This window comes from Varroa destructor, unplaced genomic scaffold, assembly GCF_002443255.2.
Source record: "Varroa destructor unplaced genomic scaffold, Vdes_3.0 BEIS01000002.1, whole genome shotgun sequence".
Classification (NCBI taxonomy): Eukaryota; Metazoa; Arthropoda; class Arachnida; order Mesostigmata; family Varroidae; genus Varroa; species Varroa destructor.
Window position 1 is genome coordinate 34,194,480 of NW_019211455.1, and position 22,009 is coordinate 34,216,488.

The 22,009-nt window shown below is 37.7% G+C and overlaps 2 protein-coding genes and 1 long non-coding RNA gene across 8 annotated transcripts in view; 2 read left to right on the top strand and 1 right to left on the bottom strand.

Annotated features, from left to right (window-relative positions):
* The window catches only part of LOC111244215 (putative fatty acyl-CoA reductase CG5065), a 113,200-nt gene that overhangs the window by 60,733 nt on the left and 30,458 nt on the right, over positions 1 to 22,009 (top strand). The window contains exons 1-2 of one of the 4 annotated variants that reach the window (XM_022791038.2): positions 20,111 to 20,509; positions 21,252 to 21,399. In XM_022791038.2, coding sequence (XP_022646773.1) covers positions 21,307 to 21,399 — 93 coding nt within the window. In that variant the 5' untranslated portion in view covers positions 20,111 to 20,509; positions 21,252 to 21,306. Of the gene's footprint in view, positions 1 to 20,110; positions 20,510 to 21,248; positions 21,400 to 22,009 lie in introns of those variants that run through there. The other 3 variants (XM_022791037.2, XM_022791039.2, XM_022791040.2) reach the window with 3 other exon arrangements.
* The window catches only part of LOC147757709 (uncharacterized), a 62,836-nt gene that overhangs the window by 30,247 nt on the left and 10,580 nt on the right, over positions 1 to 22,009 (bottom strand). The window lies entirely within an intron of this gene.
* LTV1 (LTV1 ribosome biogenesis factor) lies at positions 9,204 to 14,165 on the top strand. Of its 3 annotated transcripts, none has more exons than XM_022791035.2 (4): positions 9,204 to 9,380; positions 9,793 to 9,905; positions 10,294 to 10,420; positions 12,805 to 14,165. In XM_022791035.2, exons 1-4 carry the CDS (start codon positions 9,306 to 9,308, stop codon positions 14,059 to 14,061), a joined length of 1,572 nt encoding a protein of 523 aa, XP_022646770.1. In that variant the 5' UTR covers positions 9,204 to 9,305; the 3' UTR covers positions 14,062 to 14,165. The 3 variants fall into 3 exon arrangements, with proteins under 3 accessions (XP_022646770.1, XP_086835986.1, XP_022646771.1); XM_086979860.1 differs by having other exon boundaries at positions 9,226 to 9,380; positions 9,788 to 9,905; XM_022791036.2 differs by lacking the exons at positions 9,204 to 9,380; positions 9,793 to 9,905; positions 10,294 to 10,420 and adding an exon at positions 10,445 to 12,513.

The window sequence follows — 22,009 nt, forward strand, 5'->3', positions numbered from 1 at the left end:
ATATGGTCCAACTGCACCAAGTAAACGATGCTATTTAACAAAAATAGCAGGGACAGACAAGGCAATAATGTCTTTTTCATAAATATACCGGATTGCACATTCGCAGAGGTTGCCACACCATTCTTACAAAAACTGAAGCGGGAAATAATTTTGCACTCCACATATTTTCCAGATTTGGTGTTGACGAATTATCAAGCTCCTTGATTTCTGGCAAATAAAATTATAATAAAATCTTTATAATGAAGAGGGCAGTAAAAATATTTTTTTAAAAAAAAGGAGTTTCTTTTATATTAGACTTAAAAATTGCTGACGAGACGGGATAAATGGTTAGAATGCACGTATAACTTTACGTTTTTTCCTTGCATAGATTACATGGTAAACAACTTTGATAATTATAAAGACAGGCAGAGTCTATCCAGTGACAGCACAATGTTTGTGCAGCACAATATTTTGTGTACCAATGAAACACCAACTTTAAACTCGTTTTTGAGCTCACTTTAAAGTCTATCAACTTTCTAAAGAGACTAATTGATTGACTAATCGACGAAGTTATTTTTTTTGGCTACTTATAATTTTCCTTTAACATTCAAACAACAGACGGAAACTTCGGCGAACAAGCAGGGCATTCAAAGAGGTTATCTATTTGTTAATTTTCAGACTTTGGTTTTAGGAGTCGTGCTTAGAAAATTTGAACCAGAGTAACCTAATGGAGCACAATCTAGCTAATATGCCAAGCGAAAAATAACAGCACATTTATTATCTGACAGTTTTTTCAGGCTACCAAAGCCATATGGAAGTTACTTCTAACTTTGTTGACTTAGCCAAACGATTTGAGCCGATATCTAAACTATATACAACGTTTCACTGCTTTCAAGAAATTTACAGTAGAACAAATCCCCTTCAAATATCACTAGCTTTTCTGAAATGTTTAGGTAAAGGGTTGTTCTTGTGCTCAAAGTTGTCGTAAACATCCCTCCTTCATCGCCAGTATTGATTGTCTGGATAATTATTTGCCCCGTATCAATGATATACATAATGATATTCATTGAGTTCTGCCAGAACCACTTTTTCTCAATAAATTTCCTAGCTTATGAAAACAATAGATTCCGTACCTTAACTTAAACTTTTGGCACTCGTCTTTAATGTTTTGTTGAATGAAATTTGTTGCTCAAAAGACGGCTCTTTGGCTTTGAAATTCTGAAGGCCTTCTTCTTGCTCTTTTCATTTTGATCCTACCTACAGCCGTTGTTGTCTCAGCTAATTTTTCCTAGCGGAGAAACTGCGAAAACGACAGCGTCATATATTTAATTTTTTGGTACCACAGTTTCATAGCGAACACAAGGGCTACTAATAGACGTTGCTAGAACGTAAAACACTACGGCAAACAGAACAGTTGAAAAAAGCAGCGTGGCAGAGTAGGAATAGCATATTTTAGGAGCAAAAAACAATATATGCATATGTAAGAAAATAATCAAAAATCATACGCGGGCCGGCTAAAGTAGATCCAGCTCACTAGGGCTTAGCATTGGTACCTCCGTAATGGCCATTTCGCTGGAACTTCTTTTGTTCATCTGAAATGTGTGATGTTCGCGTAGCTACAACGACGTCACCAACGTTTATCTAATCAAAAAAAAAAGAGAGTCTCCTTTGCAGTTAATAGCTACTACATCGTAGGCACTACCGATTAATGCAGTATAATGTAGACGCCAGTATAATTTAGACAGGCTCTTCCATCTTGATACTGACAGGATTTGAGCTTTCTTGCCAAAGTGCTTGTTTGTCTTTCTGCTGTTGTGACTAGTTAGTCCGAATCGAAAGCTATTCCTAGTCAATTATGTTGAAAGTATCGAAAATTTCGGTAGCCCTTTTCTAGATCAATTAGGGGATTATCAAAGCTTAACATGATCACGTAACAGAAAATGTAAATTTGTGCATGGCCAGCCTTTTTTTTTCGCGTAGCTTTAGACATTGCTGCTCATATACCGCGCATCAGGAAATTTGCAATATTCAGCAAACAAGCGACGCTATATCATTCTTTTGACTGCAAATTTCGTTGAAGCTCGGCGAGTTGATTGTATGCAAAGGTTTTGGTGGTTGTCCGGCAATGTACCAGCAATACGTTGTCGTCGAGTCTACGTAATCATAGACGTGGCCGATTTTTATCATAGGCGTTCTACGACAAAAACGTGTGGTAACCAAGGCTTTCGTTAGCTCTACCGGAGGTAGACCGTCTTTTGAAGAATAAGGCGAAGCTTACATATACCAAGCAGAGAATTATTATTACTGTCTTCGTAGACTACCTTCTTCGTAGTACCTGTAAGTACTACTGCTGCATAAGTACTTTCAGATGTTTCCTTGAAGACATGCGAATGATGTTCTCTGACTGGCTCACTGGGTGAGCTACGCCGACGAGGAAGAAGCAAATCGAGGGGTTCGATAAGAATGACCTGCAGTTGTTCGTCAATTAACTCGCCCTATCGCAAAAAACACGTCCATGATTGTTGAGTTAATCGTTTTCGTGGAGGTTGAGTGGTGAAATGAATAAATAGGTCCAATATTAAGGTCCCAAACGGTAGGACAATGCGTTTGGTAACACGAAACATGTAAAAGACTTTAGGAGCAACCTATGTGAGCAGGACTAGGAAATTTACCGTTGACAGGGGATCACCAAACGCTGGTCATTATAAGTGACCAGCGTTTCTTCCTTGCAACATTTATCAACTAAAGAGACACCAAGGCTAAAAAGGTGAGGTAACTTTCAATTACCTCACCTTCTCTGAACACTCATTCAATAATTAAGCTATACCTCTGTCAAATGAAGCACGTTTATACCTCATCTCTTATTGTATGGGCAATAGACTCGATGCCAGTTCATGGAAATCTTCTATAGAAATCTCATTGGATTTTACTTCCTCCACTTATTAATATGTTTAAATCCAGAGGGTCGTCGCACTTGACTTTAGATGCACGTAACATGCGGTTGGGTGTTTGACTAGTATCACTGTGGTTATCAATCTATACCAATGCATGCCAACAATAGGAGCTGCATGTTGCACTTATCTGTATCCTAAAAGTAAGTGAATTGACTTCATTTTCTACTTTGCAAGCCGTTTATAGTGAAACAAAACAGCGACCTCGTCTTTACTGTGAACTCAATAGCTTCTGCTGCGGTGGCAAAGCTACACAGCCAGTTGTTGTGGTATAGAGATTCTTTCAAACGCTGCATAAAGACTGAATCCATTCGTTAAAATATTTAGTGCAAAGTGTCTTCCATGTCACATCTTTCATTTGCTAACACTGTCGATATCTGACCCTTGCCATAAAAAATGAAACATAGTTTAGCATCATGAAGGCACGTGTTATATCAGCAGACACGGCCACCTGAAGAACGCGGAAATCAGTAGATTTATCGGATAAGGTTTGGAGTTTGACCCGAAGAGGAGCTGGGCGTTAAGAAATATAAGAGGGCCCATGAAAAGTAAACAATAAGTCACTTTTGTCTATGTTCCACTACCGTAAGCATCGCATGTACCATTCTGATCATTGGACTAGCACGATGAAGACCCATATCCATCTTCAACAAATTTTTGCGCGGTTACAATCGAAAGTGTCAGAGTTACGGAGCAGGGCACGTTGCTTGGTGAATACACGATGTAGTACTATGTTTAGGTTGTTGGCTTGCTTTGAGAATTTTGGCATGGTTACGGCACATGAATGGCCATCGCAGACCAAACCGTCGTGATGTGGCTTCAGTCCTCCACTCCTGCTGGTGTGTGTTTTAAGCCCACTATCTCAAATGGCCACAAGCGTTTACGATTGAGCGCTAATTTGGAAAAAAATTCGCCCCAGTCCTTGTACTGTCAACGATGTTTCTTCAGCTTAAATTCAGCCAAATTTCGATTCAGTTGCCTCCACTGTGTTCGTAACGTTTTGAGGACCCCGGTTACACATCAGCTTGCAAAATTGCTTTATATTGATGAGTATAGGCGAAGCATCTGGAACTATAGACTCAACAATTGCTTTATTGACGAATGGATGCTTCTGGTCAAACGAGCTAATTACCCAAATTACATTTCGCGGGCACTTATTTAATTAGTTTACACAAAACTGCGCATAGCGCAATATGTTTATCCTAATTCAATCGTTTTAGCAACTTGTAATACAGAATTAATAACGTTGGGTTGTAAACACATGCGAGATGGCAAATATTTTAGTGATTGTGATCGCATACCGTGCAATCTTTGACCAAAACGGTACGTGCAAGAGCCAAAGTCAGTGATTGCGTCGCCATAGGGTATAGAAATACAATACTATCTTTGCAAATAGCAAAAATCTAAAATACTATCTTTGCAAAGACAACCACTTAACGAGTGATAGCGAACTGACATACTCAAATACAAATACCTTTCATATATATGATAGCATTCCGCACATAGGCTAACAGTTGTCGAATACATTTTACATAATTCGCCGAGAGCACTGCAGGAACGTCGACGTTCGCGCCATTATTTTTTGTCTTACGTTAACTAACCCATAGTGCGAAGCAACCTTAAAGTAGCACTGTAGTTGTCACCGATTTTTTGGTATTTTACTAACTCGAGGGGAGGGCTACGGAGATATTTAGTCAAGGCTACAAAGCAGTTTGGTCCTACAACATTTTTTTGCAAAATCCAGTTGTCGAATTGAGATCACCACAACCGATAGTTGTAGTGACCATTAAAAACACTGGCTTGAGAATACGTGTTGAGCTGTGTAGATGACAGCTGAACGGGTTGAATTCTTTCTGGTACTTGTTGCCATTTGGGGGAAACGGTGAGTGATTGTTTGCTACAAAGCTGCGCGATGCGGCACGCAAAACCGTTAAATATGCATGACTTGTTGTACCAATTATACGACGGTAAACCCTGGATATACGCAATAACCCTTATAGCTCATTGTGCTCAATAGATTCGTCGACATCCCGGTCTACATCTCAGTCCGTCATTTCTGAATGGCTCTCGAATCTGGTCGTCAAAGGCCGCTCGTCGCGACTCATTGTCGTCAAACAATTCATGTAGTGTCTTAGTTTGTTACACGCACCGGCCTCATCATTTTTAAGCTGATTCTTCGATTGAGTGTTTTTTACTCGGAAGAGGTTTGTTTTTGTCACATGGTTCACTGATGAACTGCTATATTGAGTGACTGCCCCTAAATGTCCAGTGTCATATATAATAAGGCTGTACTGCACACCCATCTCGGATAAGAATAACAGTAAAGAGTCACTGTGCAGAAACTTCAGAATTTAACAGTGTTAAATCAAAGTTCCTTAATATATATTTTCTTAAATTCAAAACTAAAGGGAAACGACACGATAGCAAAGCCTGTAATGCATGTGGATCACAACACTGTAACACGAAAAAATTATACCTAAGAAAACCGGTCTCAAACTGCTGTAGTTTCTGCTGTATTTAACATGGTGTAAAAACAAGCAGTGTGTGTCACGTTTCCGGTAAGTCTGTGATCGGAGTCCTTTAGTGTTGCGCAAGAGGTAACAATTCTGGTTACGGCACCAAGAGAAATATCATTTGTGAAATGAACGCTATAAAGCAACCTTTGGGCTTTAAATTTTTTTTGCCGTTGTACTTATTTACATTATATCCTGGGTAATCATCCGTCTTTTTTAGTTTTGAGTCCGAGCGTTTGAGCTTTGGAACATGTATTTCCGTTGAAAACAAACGACGTTTTGTTAATTAGTAGTGTAATGCCTTAGTTCTTTCATTGACTGACAGGAGCGAGCACTTAGCAGCTCCCCCTGGGGTTATATAGCCGCAACCACATCTATTCACCATATTTTTATTTATATATATATTTATTTTATAATCCGCATCATTATAAGTCTTTCGGCACCGATCCCAAGTAAGGTGCCGTCATTGAAGTGAACTCATGGATCTACCATATCTACCATGCTTTTCGCAACACCCCTATTACCGCTGTTGATTAAACACTAGATAGTTAATGCGCCATGATCAATGCACTCAGGATAGCGAGCATACGAGTTGGCTGGTCCACAACACGAGCTTAGTTACAATGCTAGCCTACCTGGGCCATGCTCTTATGGTTTTCGTTGTCTTGACAAACGCAACCTGCAGAATCTACACGTCAGTAAACACTTTTTTTTTGTCAACGTCTTTTTTGCTGGGTATGCCTCGAAAGACGCGTGCTTAGTCCGCGGCATAGAATTATTAGGCTAAAGTATCTAGCTTTGCGGTTCTTCGGGCGTCAGAGAGGAACACACAGGATTTGAGTTTGAGCTTCAGTTCGCCCAGCAGTGTTTGTTTAATATACTCTGTTTGAGCGCATTTCCATTTGTCACCTGTCACCAAAAAACCGGCATTGGCGACTCTTTGAAATGGCTCCTTGTTGGGTCCTATGCAGGCGCGACGAAGCACATCTAGAAGTCTTTCTTTCAGGTACTATCGCATCCTCGACATCATTTGGTCGGTCAATTACCCGCGATTGAGGCGCTCAACACTTCGTCATCTACTCGATTGGGCCCTGTAGAGCGTCAATTCCGCCGGCAACGTCGAATCGCTCAGTTACTCGATGAGTTAGCTCACCAGCATATCTATGTTGCCAGCCGCCCCATTATAGCTAGCAGAGTAGAGCGGACCGGCTTAGCTTTGTAACTGGTTAGAAGGAACTAGTGCTTCACAGCTACTCTCTCTGCTTATACATAGCCGCAGACATGTCTAATCCATTTAGTAACGTTCGCGTCATTACAGTACCTACAGGGCCTTATGAGAAGACACTTGAATGTATTAGGACTATTACAGTAACACAATTATAACGTCAATGTATAATATATGTGATCAACTTAACAGAAACGATCGATAATCCTTCTCAAATATCGCACTATAAAGCAAAGCCCCGCTCTCACACTGCTATATGAAGACTAAATATGCACTACTTTATTCATATACAATAAGCCAATACCGATCGCGAGCGAAATGTTTCAGTACATATATATATATATATATATATAGTAACACATCAGAGGATCAAAAGTCATAAAGTTTCATCTAACTAGCTCTACTTTCACTCTTCCTTTTTAACTATTTAACCCAGATATATTTTCATGTGCATTTGAGGCAGTCCTTACAATAGCAGATATGGTTTTTATGGAGGTTTCACTACTCTTCGTAGCAGAATTACTCATTTTCTTCTCATATATCATTTTGCGTTCTACAAATATAGTACAGAAACAGTAAACAGAAAATTTGCCACCAGAAATGTTAACACAAATTTCGTCTTTTTCTGCCGATTATTTAAACCGTTCCCGCTAACGTGGAAGTGTACATATGTATAAATTGCATCTTTTAAAATCGAGTCTGGTTGTCTAGTCAATTCTCTTGTATAATTAGTGTCTTAGCATCCGACAAAATATGCGTGTTCTTAACACAGAACTACTACTTAACACTGATGCTTGGTGGCATTTGATGCCTGTGCGGTTTTTTGTTGTCAACTAGATCACCGATTTTTTGTCGGCGCAACAGAAATGGAACTTCATACTATATAAAGAATTAGTCAGCACCACGCACTCGAGTTGAGGTATTCTGATTTTAGCCACTAACGAAAGCAGCGGCTAGTGGAAGTACCGCAAATCGTGCTGCTAGCAAGTGCTTTGATGTAAACAAATCGATGTGTCGATTTTAAAACGTGCTAGCGAACAAACGTCTGCGTATCTAGACGAAGACTGTCTAAATATATCCAGAAGAAGAAGGCCTGAAGAACTAAGCTAGTAATGGCGAAAAGGTAATCTCAAATAAATGTTTGCCGAAGCTAACAACGGGCACATTAAACTTGACATCGCCGAACTAATGGTTGAAGTCGATTACTGGCATAGGTCCTACCAATTATGTCTTCACTGACCGTGTCGATTCTCAAGTCCAAACGAGCGTTCAGCATTGCCAGCTGTTTTTCCGAATGTGTATTGAAACGACAAATGACTTTCTAATTATGCAAACAGAAATGAAGTTATCATTCTATAATCTATAAGGAATAATACGCACCTTTTTAAATACGTATAATGGTATTTAAGTGCACATAGAAAGCAATAAAAATCCCATCGGCCTTCGAACGAAAAGTCACCCTACATTTTTCCCACTGTGCGAAACAAACAGCTTGGGTCTTCATTTGCTATCATACGTTATGACACCAATTTGCAGTGCTCGCAGTAGCTGTCACTTCTCCCAGGGATCAAAATCAGATTACGCACTCAACTCTAAACTCGACTACGAACTGCTAACAAACTCTTTGCATAATTTTGCACAAATGGTTTGACGTCCTTTACTATTGTGTGCCGATACTTCTTTTTTACTTGTACGGCGACTTGCCTCGGTTACAAAGACGTAAGACTTACTAAAACGCATGAATTTTCAAAGTGAATGCCCTGCCTTTCGTCATGAAGGTCCGCTTTGCAATAGACCCAGTATGCTCATTATCGAGCCAAACTATGTACAACGTTTGTTTTTTTTTAATATATATATATATATATAGTTTTCTTTCAGAATGTACACTTTATATTAATTGCCACACAAGTCTATGCCGATTTGTTTGTTAGATTTACCCTGAGGCAAAAGGTCGATAAAGCTGCTTTGTTCATACATACCTGCAATACAGTAATAGCTAACCGTTAGCCCTGAATTTGTTCTAATTCTAGCTGTAGTAGAGAGATATGTGTTCAGAAAAAAACGGAAGACCAGAACTTAAATTTTGGACATACAGTGCGCGAGCATAGCATGCTAGTAAGGTTAAGTAGGCAACTTTTCCTAATCTGCAAAAACGATCTCTTTCATATTTAATAAATTGGAGTTGAATAAACTGGAATTTCCAAAACAAGTTTTTGAAACAAAAGGTAGGGAAATTGAGCGATGAGCGAATGCAAAAGCGGATAGAATACTTCGAGACTTTTATGTGGTACTTTTTATTATTGTCTGAGGCCAAAAAATGTTTTTAGTTCAGAATATCTATATGAGCTGCCTATGTACAAGATTCCAATTAAATGATAATAATCTTGGTTAGACTGAAGTGTTCAATAAGTATGTGAATTGGCCACAGCCACTCGATCCCTGCCGTGTGAAAATCATATTATATTTGGACGAACTAAAATTCTTCTTCAAGCTGAACCGCCCGCAACAAGACACTGTCAATAAAAATGCATTCATTCGTGTTTTGGCATTATGGCACACGTGCCCAGCGGAGTAAACGGAGAATGCTAAAATCATATACTATTCGTTAGGAAATATATGTGGTGACGTGTTGAGAAAATGCCCAAAACTAATAAGAGGAGATTTGTTGATCCTCGGAAGTCAGTGACTTTCGAGATTGTCCCGCGCAATCAGGTATTTACAGTCCTATCTAGATTATTAGGTCATTCCTAGGTTGTGCAGGTTTCAAATGTTTTTTTTAAATGAAAGCAAAATATTGAATTTAAAAGCTAAATTTAAATTTGTATGGAACTTACAACTAAGACTTAAGATTTTTATAGATTAGTTAATTGTATCATAACTGTCAGTAATGAGGTAAATCTTAACGGATACTTTGCTTTAAATTAATTTAGTAGGCAGAACAAAAATGAAGTACGATGATATGCTGTGTTTAAAAAATATACTTTGCGCTACCGCAGACTGGTGCTTTGATATGGTTCAAACAGCTTTAAAAGTCACGCTTTAAATTTGACTCTTCGAATCCCAAGCCTAGCCGTAGGTAGTAAAGAAACTAATGTGCGATTTTGTAATACTATTATAAGTACAGGTTGATCCACTTGCTGCTGACAATTCAGCGCCTAAAAATGTACTGGTGGAGAAGATATCCCAAAGAGCTGTTGAGCTAGAATATCATTCCCGTGAAATACCCATCGAAAAAAGGTATTTGACGTGTTATAGGAGTTAAAAAAGATAGTTCTGAAATAAGTTTCCATTGATAGAAAACTGCGTACAGGAAATTTGAACATCAAGCCACCGTCCGGGCGTTGTCTATTTTTTTTTTTAATATTAATTATATTAAGCATGCATTTATAATAATATTGTAGATACACATAAAAAGGTCGATTTAAAAATTCTGAGAGAACATTTTCAGAGAAAGCTACGAAATAAATTATAACGCAGTTCATTATGAAGGCTTTAGGCTGATATCTTAAAAATGTATGCTGTATTCTAACCGAACTTAATGTTCTCTAAGTATGTAGATATTTTGTGACAATTTTAATTCTCTAGTATTTGTAATTATTGCTAAATGTTCTTTCTATACTGAAAGGCTGGAAGAGCAGCGTAAGTACGGAATCTATTTTGATGATGACTATAACTATCTGCAACATCTGCGTGACGTCCGGGTCGTAGGAGAAATGGAACGGGTTATTCGTATTGATAAACAAGGTGGTCAGGTATGTGGTGAACACAATAATTGCTAAATGTCAAAATATTCCATGCTAGAGACGAAAAAGTTAAACCGCTGGTTGAGATGCAAGAGAGACGTATGAGAGCACTTCGTTCTCGACTATAATGACCCACCGTGATGACTGTAATAATTCACTAAGCACACACAAGCTCCAATAGTATTCTTCTATGCTGTTTCACACAACGTATGGATGAATGATAATAAGCAGCATAATAGAACAAAAAAGAAAGTGCACTCTTTCCCAGTAATCATTAAAAATTGCTATTTTTCCAAAACATGCGGGGATTTAACTCCCGATTCAGGCCATGGTTACATCTCTTCAGCCAAATTTTACATTATTATTAGGTGTTAGATATTGTCAATCGCTATACCATTCATCCATAGGTCTTCACAAAATGTACTTAGTTTGATTGTTGATTGAGTTTTGCCGACTTTCAATTCTCTCCCTTTCCCTGGGCTGCCGGTGGCCTAGTTTTATACTTTTTTAAAATGTTGTCTCTCGCGTACAGATCTGTTATTTTAAGTTCGACGAAGTTTAACTTGAGCGCAAACCCCAAAGTCCTCTAAAAAATAAATAATATGGGAGACAATGGTTTCTGTATAGGAAATATAGCCTGTATGTTTTAAAAGTAGTCACTATTATAATAAACTATACACATTTTTACTTATCGACATTATCAAATATGTATATACATATGCGTGCATAAATAAGTTAGGTTTAGTCTGTTTCCCTTTTCTAATATTATCATCGTTTTGTCCAGCTCAAAAAAATTACGTTTCCTTTATGTTCCAGAGATGGGTATGTCAAATAACAAAGAAAATTTTCGGCATCTGCTTTATTTCGTATATTTTTCCAACGTAAAAAACTACAAAAATGACCCAACATACTCGTTGTGTGTACGGCGAGTGTTTTCTAGCTCGTTAAGCTTACCCAACTATGTTCTTTCTTCAAAAATCTTAAGGCGATTTTCGAAGAATTTGAAAAATCTAGTGAAGTGCGATCTCTACGTCTAAGACGACATTTGTTTACTTGAGCAAATTAGTCTTGAGTAGTACTCTCAGCTATGGTTTAATAGGGAGAGAAATTAGAAATGTCGAAAACGTTGTTTTTTGCCAATAGACACGCCTATCATTGGAGTACAAGCTAAAGGTAATTTTTGTGACTCGAATAAATTCTGATAATGTGTTCATAGACAAAGAAAGATGTTTCCAAAGAATATCATAGCGATCAATAGACAAAACGTCACAAAAATGTCATTGTGAAGAAGCATATACAGTCAAGAATATTGTTTTTTGTATGGTCTAAAACCTTTTTGCACCAGTCCCGTATATTTAGCAATAATGCCGTGACACGCTGGAGATCAATTTGGACATTGTTTGGTGCTTTTCATGATTCCCCACGGTGACGGTCATTAAGCAAAACCTTTGTAGCACTTGCCTGAGTCCAATTAAGTTCAATTGAGTCCAGTCAATTTTGTTGTATATTTTAAGTGGTCTGCGGTATAACAGGTCTTCAGTGAAGCCTTGGCGTGCAAAATTAATATGAATTAACGTTCTAGCAAGACTAAGGAGCATATATTGGGGATTTCGTCTGATATGCAAACGATCTCGTTGTTCAGTCGAATCCTTTGCTTGGTTAGCAAGTATCCAACGGACATTTTTTTTTCAGTAAACATATCTCGTAGAAGGCGTAGAGGACTCTCATAGTAGCTACAACGACTTATGACCTAAGGAAACTCAGACTCAAGATAGCCCTAACGCTGTTTAATTTTAAAGTAGGTTTCTGCAAATCATATGGGTTACCGTTCGAATGCGACTAGCTTGTTACCAACTTAACGTTCTTGTCTGAACAAAGCCAGACTTCCTCAGGCGTATCCTACCTCTGTATGGTTTAGCGGAAAACAAACGAGCCTACCCACTCTGTAACATGCCGCTTTTCGTGAAAGACGTAGACGATACACAAGTGTGACGATATCCCCGATAAACTGAAAATGAATGATATGCACCCAAAATTTTATCGGGCTTGGAACAACTTGCTTTGAAAAGACTATGGCAAAGCTACTCGACATGTCTAACTTGGTACGCGGTTTACGGATTTCACTATTTTATCTGCGAGACACTCAACGATCATGTTCTCCCAAGAACTTTGCATCGTGTATCATACGCAACGTCAAGACCCGTTCTTAATAAATCTAACACGCTTTTAAACAATGTGTTGCTCCATACCAATTTTCATACTATGCCTTCACTTCATACTATGATCATAATTTATAGACTTAACACACAATTATTATGTTATCTCCATGAGTAATATATTTAACAAAAGGTATGAATATTGAAAAGACACTATTAACTAATGTACTATTTTAGGTGGAGATCAATTGCGAAATCCAGAAGGAGGAAAAATTAAGCCAAGAAAAGCCCCTTGCACCGGAACATCCACGAATTTCACTTCCGTCCTCTGTGTTTCCGTCACACGTTGAAGAACACATTGGTCACTTACATAAAGGGGTTTCAACTAAACTCCGTCCTGATTGGGATCCTGACGTAATAGCGGCATTAGATGACGATTTCGAATGCGATGAACTTGAGGACGATTTCGTAGCCCTCGCATCAGGGGGCGCTCACTGTATTGAAGATTTAGGCGCAGGTGACGAGGAATTCACAGCACGTCGTTTCTACTATTCGGAACGCGAATCTGCAAACGCCTTTGAAAATATTGAAGCTTGCCCTGGCAGTGATGATAATAGAATGCTTGATGCTTCTTGTTCTTCAAATGATGATGAGGGAGAATACGACGAAATAAAAAAAGAACATAAGACTCTGAGCATGGGAGGCAGAATCAAATTTGCTGACGAAGAAATCCAATCAAAATTTACATCGTATTCGTTAAGCAGTGCAGCCATGAGTCGCACAGGTGGACTAAAGACACTCGATGATCAGTTCGAACTAATGTTTGGCTATGAGTACGGTGATAAAGATGTCGGTGCGTTGGATGGTGAGAATATCGAAGGCTCTGTTCCGATTGAATCCGACGTAGTAAATAAGCTTTCGAAACAATATGAAAAAGCTGTCAGCTTGAATTCTGGCGTTATAGAGACGTCTATCGGAGAGCCAAATAGTGAGGTAAAAATGCGTGTGATGAAGTCACTCCAAGACATTGAAAAAGTTGAGGTGCTAGATCTAGTCGACAACGATACCGCACCTGATGGCCGAAAATGGGATTGTGAATCTATACTCTCAACGTATAGTAATTTATACAATCGGCCCAAGATTATCGACGTTACGGCTAAAAATAGTACTAAAATCCACCTCGGTGCAAAAGGGGTACCTACTGCAGGAGGAGGACTGACGAAACAAGCACTTAAAAAGTTAGACGGTGATTTTGTAAAAGCAGATGATTACGCAAAATTCATATGCAGTCGAGCCAGGGCAGTCGGTGTTTTACGTGCGAAAAACGAAAGTCCGAAGGAACGTAAAGCACGCAAGCAACAAGTTAAAGAGTTTCGGCGTGAACGGAGGATTGAAAAGAAAATAAATACTTTATCATTTAAAACAGAAGAGTACCGGCAAAAGGAGCAAGAATGTAATGCTCGTAAGAACCTGAGAGGTTTAAAGCTTCAATAAGGGTGAAGGATGAAGGCAAGCAATGTATTTTTTAATTATTGGGTGGATAAGCGACATGGTTGGCAACAAATGAAATAAATGGGCCTTGTGTTATGCTATCATTATGTCGTTTTCCTGTTGTTTCTAGATAATTTCGTTTACTCTAAGCTATATAATGTCAGTGTTAAATTTCACATATCGCTTTGTACATACACAATGAACTTCATCTAACCCTTTTAATATTGTTTTTTAGGTATGTCTGTTTAATTACGAGCAAACCTATTGCTGTTCAAGCTCAACAGATCTTTCATGCAGCTTTAAGCACGACAGTACCTAAGGTTTATAGGATGTGCTATTGTTTTTTCTAAATGGTAGCAACATAATGGTTCCATTCTAATAATTCGTGATACCACGACTTTACTAAGATCGCATATATTGTTTCACATTCAGTAACAAGTTAAGTTCATGGGGTTCCCTGATTCTTTTATAATTCGGAAACCTTACTTCTAATCTAATGAGTTCCGTTGCAACTCACTAATTGCTATGCACGCCCGCCATGTTTGAAGACCGGCTGACAATGTTCATTACAATAACCTAGACTAAAAGAATACCTTAATAAACTCAGATTTTTGCGCATGTGGCTGACTACTAATAGTCTTTAATCAAACTTTAGTTAATGATTTTTTTAAGCCATCACGAATTCCCCTCCCTAATTGAACTGGTCTATTTTGTCCAACCATCTCAAACGTGTTATACTCTTACGTTTTTTTTCACTACAACATATATAAGGATACCTGTCTCTCGCATAAAATACGTCCAGCAAATCAAAAATGCTAATTATTATGTTCACAAGAAATAATCGGACTGGACCTTTGATTATTTGTAGACATTTTTAAGCCGATTTAGTGTCCCGCGGAGAGCTTTCCCTATTAATATCTTCATTTGATGTCAAAATGACAGCGTTTCGAAAGAAGTGTTACTTTTTGGATCATATGCTTCTACCGCATCATTTGTGCTCACAAAAAAGGGGATTAAAAGTTAAGCGGTTAAAGAGATACGGATTTCTAGGGATAAAAACTTGAACTCCGAATATATAAAATGTTTGTTCATAAGCTGTAACTTTGCAAATTCGCAATAGATCGCATAAAACTAAATTTTAGTCCGAACGCATGGAAAAACACCAATTGCCCCTGAAAAACGAAAGAAAGTTTTACCAGTAAAGGGGCTTAAAAGGTAGATAGTTTCAGGGTAAATTAATTACTTTTGTTTTCTTTTTGTTGAAGTTAGGTTGTTTAGATTGTCTTTCTGGTAGACATAACTTTTAGCTAAGAAGAAATATAAGATGCAGGTGTTTCCGCTTTCTTGCATCTATATTAGTGAGCTCAAAGGTTGCATAGAAAGAAATAATATTTTCAAAGATGTATTACCTTTTAAATCGTATCCTATAATTTTATTGTTCTTTTAGTGGTCATGGAAAGTTGAGTCTATGAGTTTCCGAATAATGATCACACCTATCCCAAAGATGCACTCATTAAAACTTTAGAGCGAACCAAATTTTTAAGTTTGGCAGTTAATTTACCAAGAATCGAAATTAAGTTCAGGCTGTCAAAAATGCGTTTGAAGTCCAACCATTAATATCCTGCTTCTCCTATACGTTAGATCTATGCTTTATTCTTAACTTCGATTAATAGCTACCACTGTATCTTACTTAAATTAATGTTTAAAATTTTATGTCCGGACGTGCAGCTAACTATTGGGTTAGAAGGCTAACTCTTAGCATGAAATGAAGCGTGTCTTCCATATTTTACCCACCGGGACATTTCCATGTAAATAGCTTCGACGAGTCTTCTGTAGCCGCAAAGAACTTCACCAGGTATGTATTTCACAAATGTGTGCATTAATAAACGAAACTATATGCCGTTTGCAAAGGCCTCTTTAATCTTCCCATCATGTAGTATTAGATTATTATAAGCAAATCCAGTGAACTTTGAAATCAAATGAATATTGAATTACGCACCGCTACCAGGCGAAATTTGGCCGATAAATAGTTCAATCATCTAGAAAATTATGAGCAAAAATCAATTGAATTTATTCCAGGAGGAATAGGTTTAAAAGAAAAATAAGCCTTTAATCAAGTTTTTTTGTCCCTCAACGGCCACAGGGTTGCAGAAATCTATCTGATATCGGTAAAGATATTAGGCATAAAGGCCTTAAGGAAGAGCATGGTACGTGACTAGAACAAACTCTTCAAAAACGGAGATCGGGAGCATTGAGGACCAGCAAACGGGCGCCCAGATGTTGGGGCCCCTTGGTGCAATTGAATTGACTTTTTACGAAAATAGAGCCTTAAAGACTAGAGCCTCCGTAGGCCAAAATTGACGTCTTACATGCACCGTGTTACATATTTATAATCTAAATATTTGAATGTGAAAGCTAAATAAAAAACAGGTCCCCCATGAATTAATTCCAGGCCAGCTGGAAATGCATGTGATGTATTAAGCGTGCAATGTGCGGAATTTTAAGCAACAAAAAATTTGCCTGGAACATATGGTAGCCATAAACGAGGCATGGTTCAATTTCCATCGGTAGCCAGGAAGAAGCTCGGCGAGAGAATGGTGTCGCCCTGGAGGGAAATTCGAGTCATAGCGTGGGATTGACAGTAGCACTAGCAATCGATGCTCAGGGCACCTGCTACTACTATGAGGTACTCGCCGAAAGTGAAGCAATGAATGCAACCTATTATCTCGAGTTCTGTAAAAGACTCATGAACTGTTAGCATAGCAACCGAAAGCACGCATTCTAATTGTTTGATAACAACGCCAGTCTTCATCGCCATGTCTCAATCACTTTCTGGATCGAGCAAAAAAGTATACAACGTTAGTTTCAATCCGCTTACTCGCCTGATTTAGGCTTGTGTTATTACAGGGTTTTTCATGCCTTAAAAGAAACAATTTCCCATTACCGATTTACTACAAAAAGCCATGAATAGAGAAATTTCATATGGTACAGCGGTATATAGCGGTACACAAGACACAAAAGTACTGAAAAAAAGTGCGTAAACCAAGAGAATATCTCTAACGCATTTTAGAAATCATAACTTTATTTATTAAAGTTATTTGATTTCCCGCTGGATTCGTTTGTAACAGCCTAATACTTGCCTGACCCGTGGTTGTTCACCGTTATGGATTAAGGTAAATAAAACTAATTTTTGATACGCCAAAATCAAGCCGGCATAAAAAGCCGTTGTATACGGAAACCACGTAACTTTAAGTGCACTCTTATTTTGCTAACAGAGAAATCCAGCAGAACAAAGCTATGAGTAAGGTACCGAAATAAATACCTAATTTTTAGAATGAAAATCAATTCTATCGAAGCTCAACTTTTATTGAAACTATGTAAGCCTCAGCCAATAATAGAGATAAATCCTATAAGTGGTCGAGGTGGTGTAGACCTGTATATCTATGCCTTAAATTTGAAACATCATATTCGTTAAGCAGTGCGGCCATGGCTCACACACGTGCGGTAAAAACACTTGATGATGAGTTCGAAGTAATGCTACGGTGACAAAATATCGGTGCGTTAAATGGTGCGATGTCAAAGGCTGTGTTTCGATTAAATCTGACGTAGTGAATGCGTTTTCAAAGCAATATGAAAAAGCTGTCAGCTTAACTTCTAGTGTTATCGAGTCGTTTATTGGAGGGTCAAATAATGAGGTTAAAATGCGTTAATCAAGTTAATTCAAGATACTGTGAAAGTGTAAGAGGTGGGTCTGGTCGATAACGATATAGCGCCTGACCACGGAAAATAAGACTGTGAAGCTGTAATCTGTATAATCGGATAATTTTAGTAAGATTATCAACATTACGGATGAAAACGGTACTAAGATCCCCATTGGTGCAAAAGAACGTGCTTATTAAAGGAGGAAGGCGGAGTAACGGGTGCTTAGGCAGTTAGACGGTGATTTTGTGAATATGCAATGGAGTCAGGACAGTCACGCCCGAAAAAATGAAAGTCTACGTGAAGCACGCAAACAAGAGGTTAAAGGGTTTCTGCGCGAGCGGAGGATTGGAAAGAAAGTAAATATTTTAGCATTTAAAATGGAAGAGTACCGGCAAAAGGAGCAAGAAAGCAACGCTCGTAGGAACCTGCGACGTTTAAAGCTTCAATAAGGGTGAAAGATGAAGGCAGCGATGTATTGTTTAATTATTGTTTGGATAAGCGATATTTTTAGCAACAAATGAAATAAATGGACCGTATGTCATGCTCTCCCATTTTTTTTAAATAGAGCATTACAAAGGACATTATTAAAGTTCCACCATTAATAAACAGCGAAAAACGTTTTTGTCGTATTTCGTGCGTTTCGTTGCATCTATTCAAACACGAAAGATAACTGGTCACGTGCGGAAAATACATTTTTAGGACATTTGTTTCTGTGCGTTTTGACAAGCTTTCATTATGTCGTCTTTCCATTATCCCTAGATACTTAATAAAAATAAGTCTCATAATTAGTCGAGATGGTGTAGGTCTGCATATCTATGCCTTTAATTTAAAACAGCACGCTTCCTTGGACTGCTGTGCATTTTCTACATAGTTACATATGGAGTCGGTTGGTTAGTAGTATTTTTTTTGCGTAGTCAGCCTATAAAGTTCAGAAATCTCTGCCTGTATACCGAAAAAAATGTTATTTCTGCGCAATACCGTTACTAGGATTAAGTCTCCATGGTCCTAAGCCACCGCTATTACTGTTAATGTCTGGTACGAGCAATCAAGCAGAGCACATGCTATAACTGGGCTGCAATAAACTGCCCCAAAAACAAGAAGACTAGTGTCAAGACCAGTGTCAAGGCAATTCCAAAATTATTACGAGGTCAATTTATCTTGCTACTATAAGAGGTTCAATCTGATTTTTAAATTTCGTACAAATGTATAATCTTTCGATATATTATAGATACTATGAGATTATGCTAGCCTCGAATAGGAATTCCTCTTCGCTTATTTTTACATATATATGTACATCTCACATGCTAGTTTTATAACTTTGCATCTCTGATTGTTCAAATTTGAACTGGACACACAACGGCGCATGACATTTCGCACTGACTAACAATGGAAAATGGCATTGTAACATGTAACACTAAAGTTGAATATGAATAAATTCATTAGAAAAAAGATTTATTAAATAAAAATTAAAAGAAAAAGCTGCTTTATTGTAAGTTTCTCAAACACAAAGAAATCAAGATGTAGCAGAATGCGACTTATCGAACTAGGTAAAAATACTGGATAATATGCAGACTGGAGAAACCCAACACAACGTAGGATGATGTTATATAGCAACACATGACTTCATGTAGAACAAACGATCTGGTGAATTCTGACGGAGCCTGCACTTTTATACAGCAACCGACGAATTCTGCATTTGTTATATGGCACGTGTATTTTATGTACCATAAACTCCGTGGCTTCACGACTTTAATCACTTTACTTTAAAGACACACTTTAAAGAACGCTTTAAACTTGATCTCGAGCTATCATTCGGCAACTGATTGACCAGTTTTTTTCGGTATCTGACGGCTGACCTGAGTTTACTTTTAAGTGGGTTTAGACCGATCTTCAAATTCACCGCTGAACATTACTTTTATGTTTGTTTAGGTAACACAGGATACCAGGAGGGCATTAGGCTTCTTTGTGTTTGCCATAACAATAAATAAACATGTATTATCATTTTAATCGTAATCAAAAACAGTTTTGTAGCTGTGAATGAAATACATAGCACATATTGAATTGCCATGCACTTTAATATGAATAAATTTGTATTGTGATGAAGAGCAAAAAACCATCCAAGCAGTCAATTACTGCATTCTAAAGAGAGAAAATCATATATATATCTATACGGAGTTTTAAATAAATTACTTGGTACCAGTCGGAAAATCTAGATTACTATAGATGTGGAGAAAATTGTACAGGACAAGCCATAATACTCTGCAAATGTTTTTCCTTTTGTAAACGTATGTATGACAAAGGAGCGTTGTGAAACGACGTTGCGGCTTTGTGTGCAACCTTGTGACCATTCGTGATCACGAAAGTGACCCTGCCGAAATTATTCTTGTTTAAGCTGCGAAAAACATTATTTAGCTAGCCGCAAAGGGTGCGATAGAAGAAAATGCAAAATTCCCTTATGTGGCCTTTGCTTTGAGAACTATGAAAGGGTGAAAATACTGATAAGCAAGGGAACATACCCGCACATACAAAATGTCATAGGTTGTACACCAAATATACTAGCTGTTGTGTCTGACTTGTCGTTAGCTGAACAAGTCGTTAGTGAAAATTTTACTACAGCAGCACTGCATCTATAATAGCCTCCGCATTTAAGTGACGCAGCCAGCCATTTCTAGCCATCCTTTGGCATGAAGCAAACTTTTCGATAAAAGTGCCCTCAGCTGATTAATTTCTACTGGAAATGCCAAATCGCGTAAGTTTTTTGCTAACCATAACTGTGAAATGCTAGGTAAGCTTCTTAAGTCTTATGGGCATGTAATTCACAATGAAAAATGACAGTGCAACCATTCCCCATCTGATATAAGCTTGATGTGAATGTATGAGTTCATTACTACATAGCTTGAGTTCAGGAGGCAGCACTTAAAGCGTTAAAATGTATAACAGTGTCAACAAAGCATGTGTAGTCATCCTACTTTTAGGCGAACATGGTTACTAGTTAATTCGCAAACCCATGTTGGATGAACATTTCATAAACCCAATACACCATTGCATGTTTTTATGACCTGAGCGCATTCAAGTGCATTTAATGCTAGCCATTCACGCTTTGCTTATTAAGGAAGCCTTAATATAAACGTATGTACAAATGAATATAAACATGCAGCCAACAGCATTAATAGATGTATTTCATATTGCAGCATTCTTGAATAACTGCTTTTTTGTCGAATATAATTTGTCCTAGCTTATTTTTAAGTGTAGTTTGTTTATAATATTTTCAATATATATTTGTTAAACATTGTAAGCTAAACATTTAGGCTGCTTAACTTACTTCTTGTTACGATGATTCTTTCAGATGATGCGTAGTAGGGGAAAAATAAATATGAAAAACCTTAATTTTTAGACAATTTACCAAGCATATTTTAAAATCGACATTCTTTTACACAGATCATTTTTATCTAAAGATATGTTTTCGTGTGCCGTTGATTTGTTGGCAGTAGCCCGATTTGTTCACTTTTATATAAACGTTCATCAAGTATCAAGCAAGGGGCAAAAATGGATTTCCTGGAAAGAGATGACTCCCAAGTCGCGGCGTTCTTTGCCAATAGAACAGTTCTCATCACTGGTGGCACAGGCTTCATTGGAAAGGTAAATGAAATAGACTTTTTTCAGAACATTGAAAGAACGGGTGTATTACAGCTCTTTTTTTTCATAAGTGATTAAAAAAATTCTATCAGCCAAAACACGGCTGCGTTGCAACCTTTCGATTTGTTTAATAGGAACAAAAAAAATTGTTGTGACTTATATTTTATATAGAAATTGATGGGTTGACATAGTGGGCTGCAAAATAACATTATTATAAGATTAAAAAAAAAAATTACAGATTTAATTATGGACAAGACTTAATTGAAATTCAGCTTAGTGTTTTAAGCTCATCCTATAAACCTTATTTTGCTTAGCTGTAATTAAGGCGGCTTCTCAGTTGAACATCTGGGCGTAGTAAAAATAGAATTATATAAAGCGTAAGTGTTATGAAGTAACTTTAACTTTATGACAACACATGTACGCATTTACATGCAACAGACGTAGCTCAGTCGCTTTTAATATTACGTACACCATCACTCTGGTATAATACGAGCAACTCGTTCTTACCACACAATTTCTTTTTTGAATTGCAGTAATTATAAGGTCATGCTAGATGCCCTGGCATACAGAACTTTACTTCTATATATTCAGTAATTTCCACAATTCGTATGTA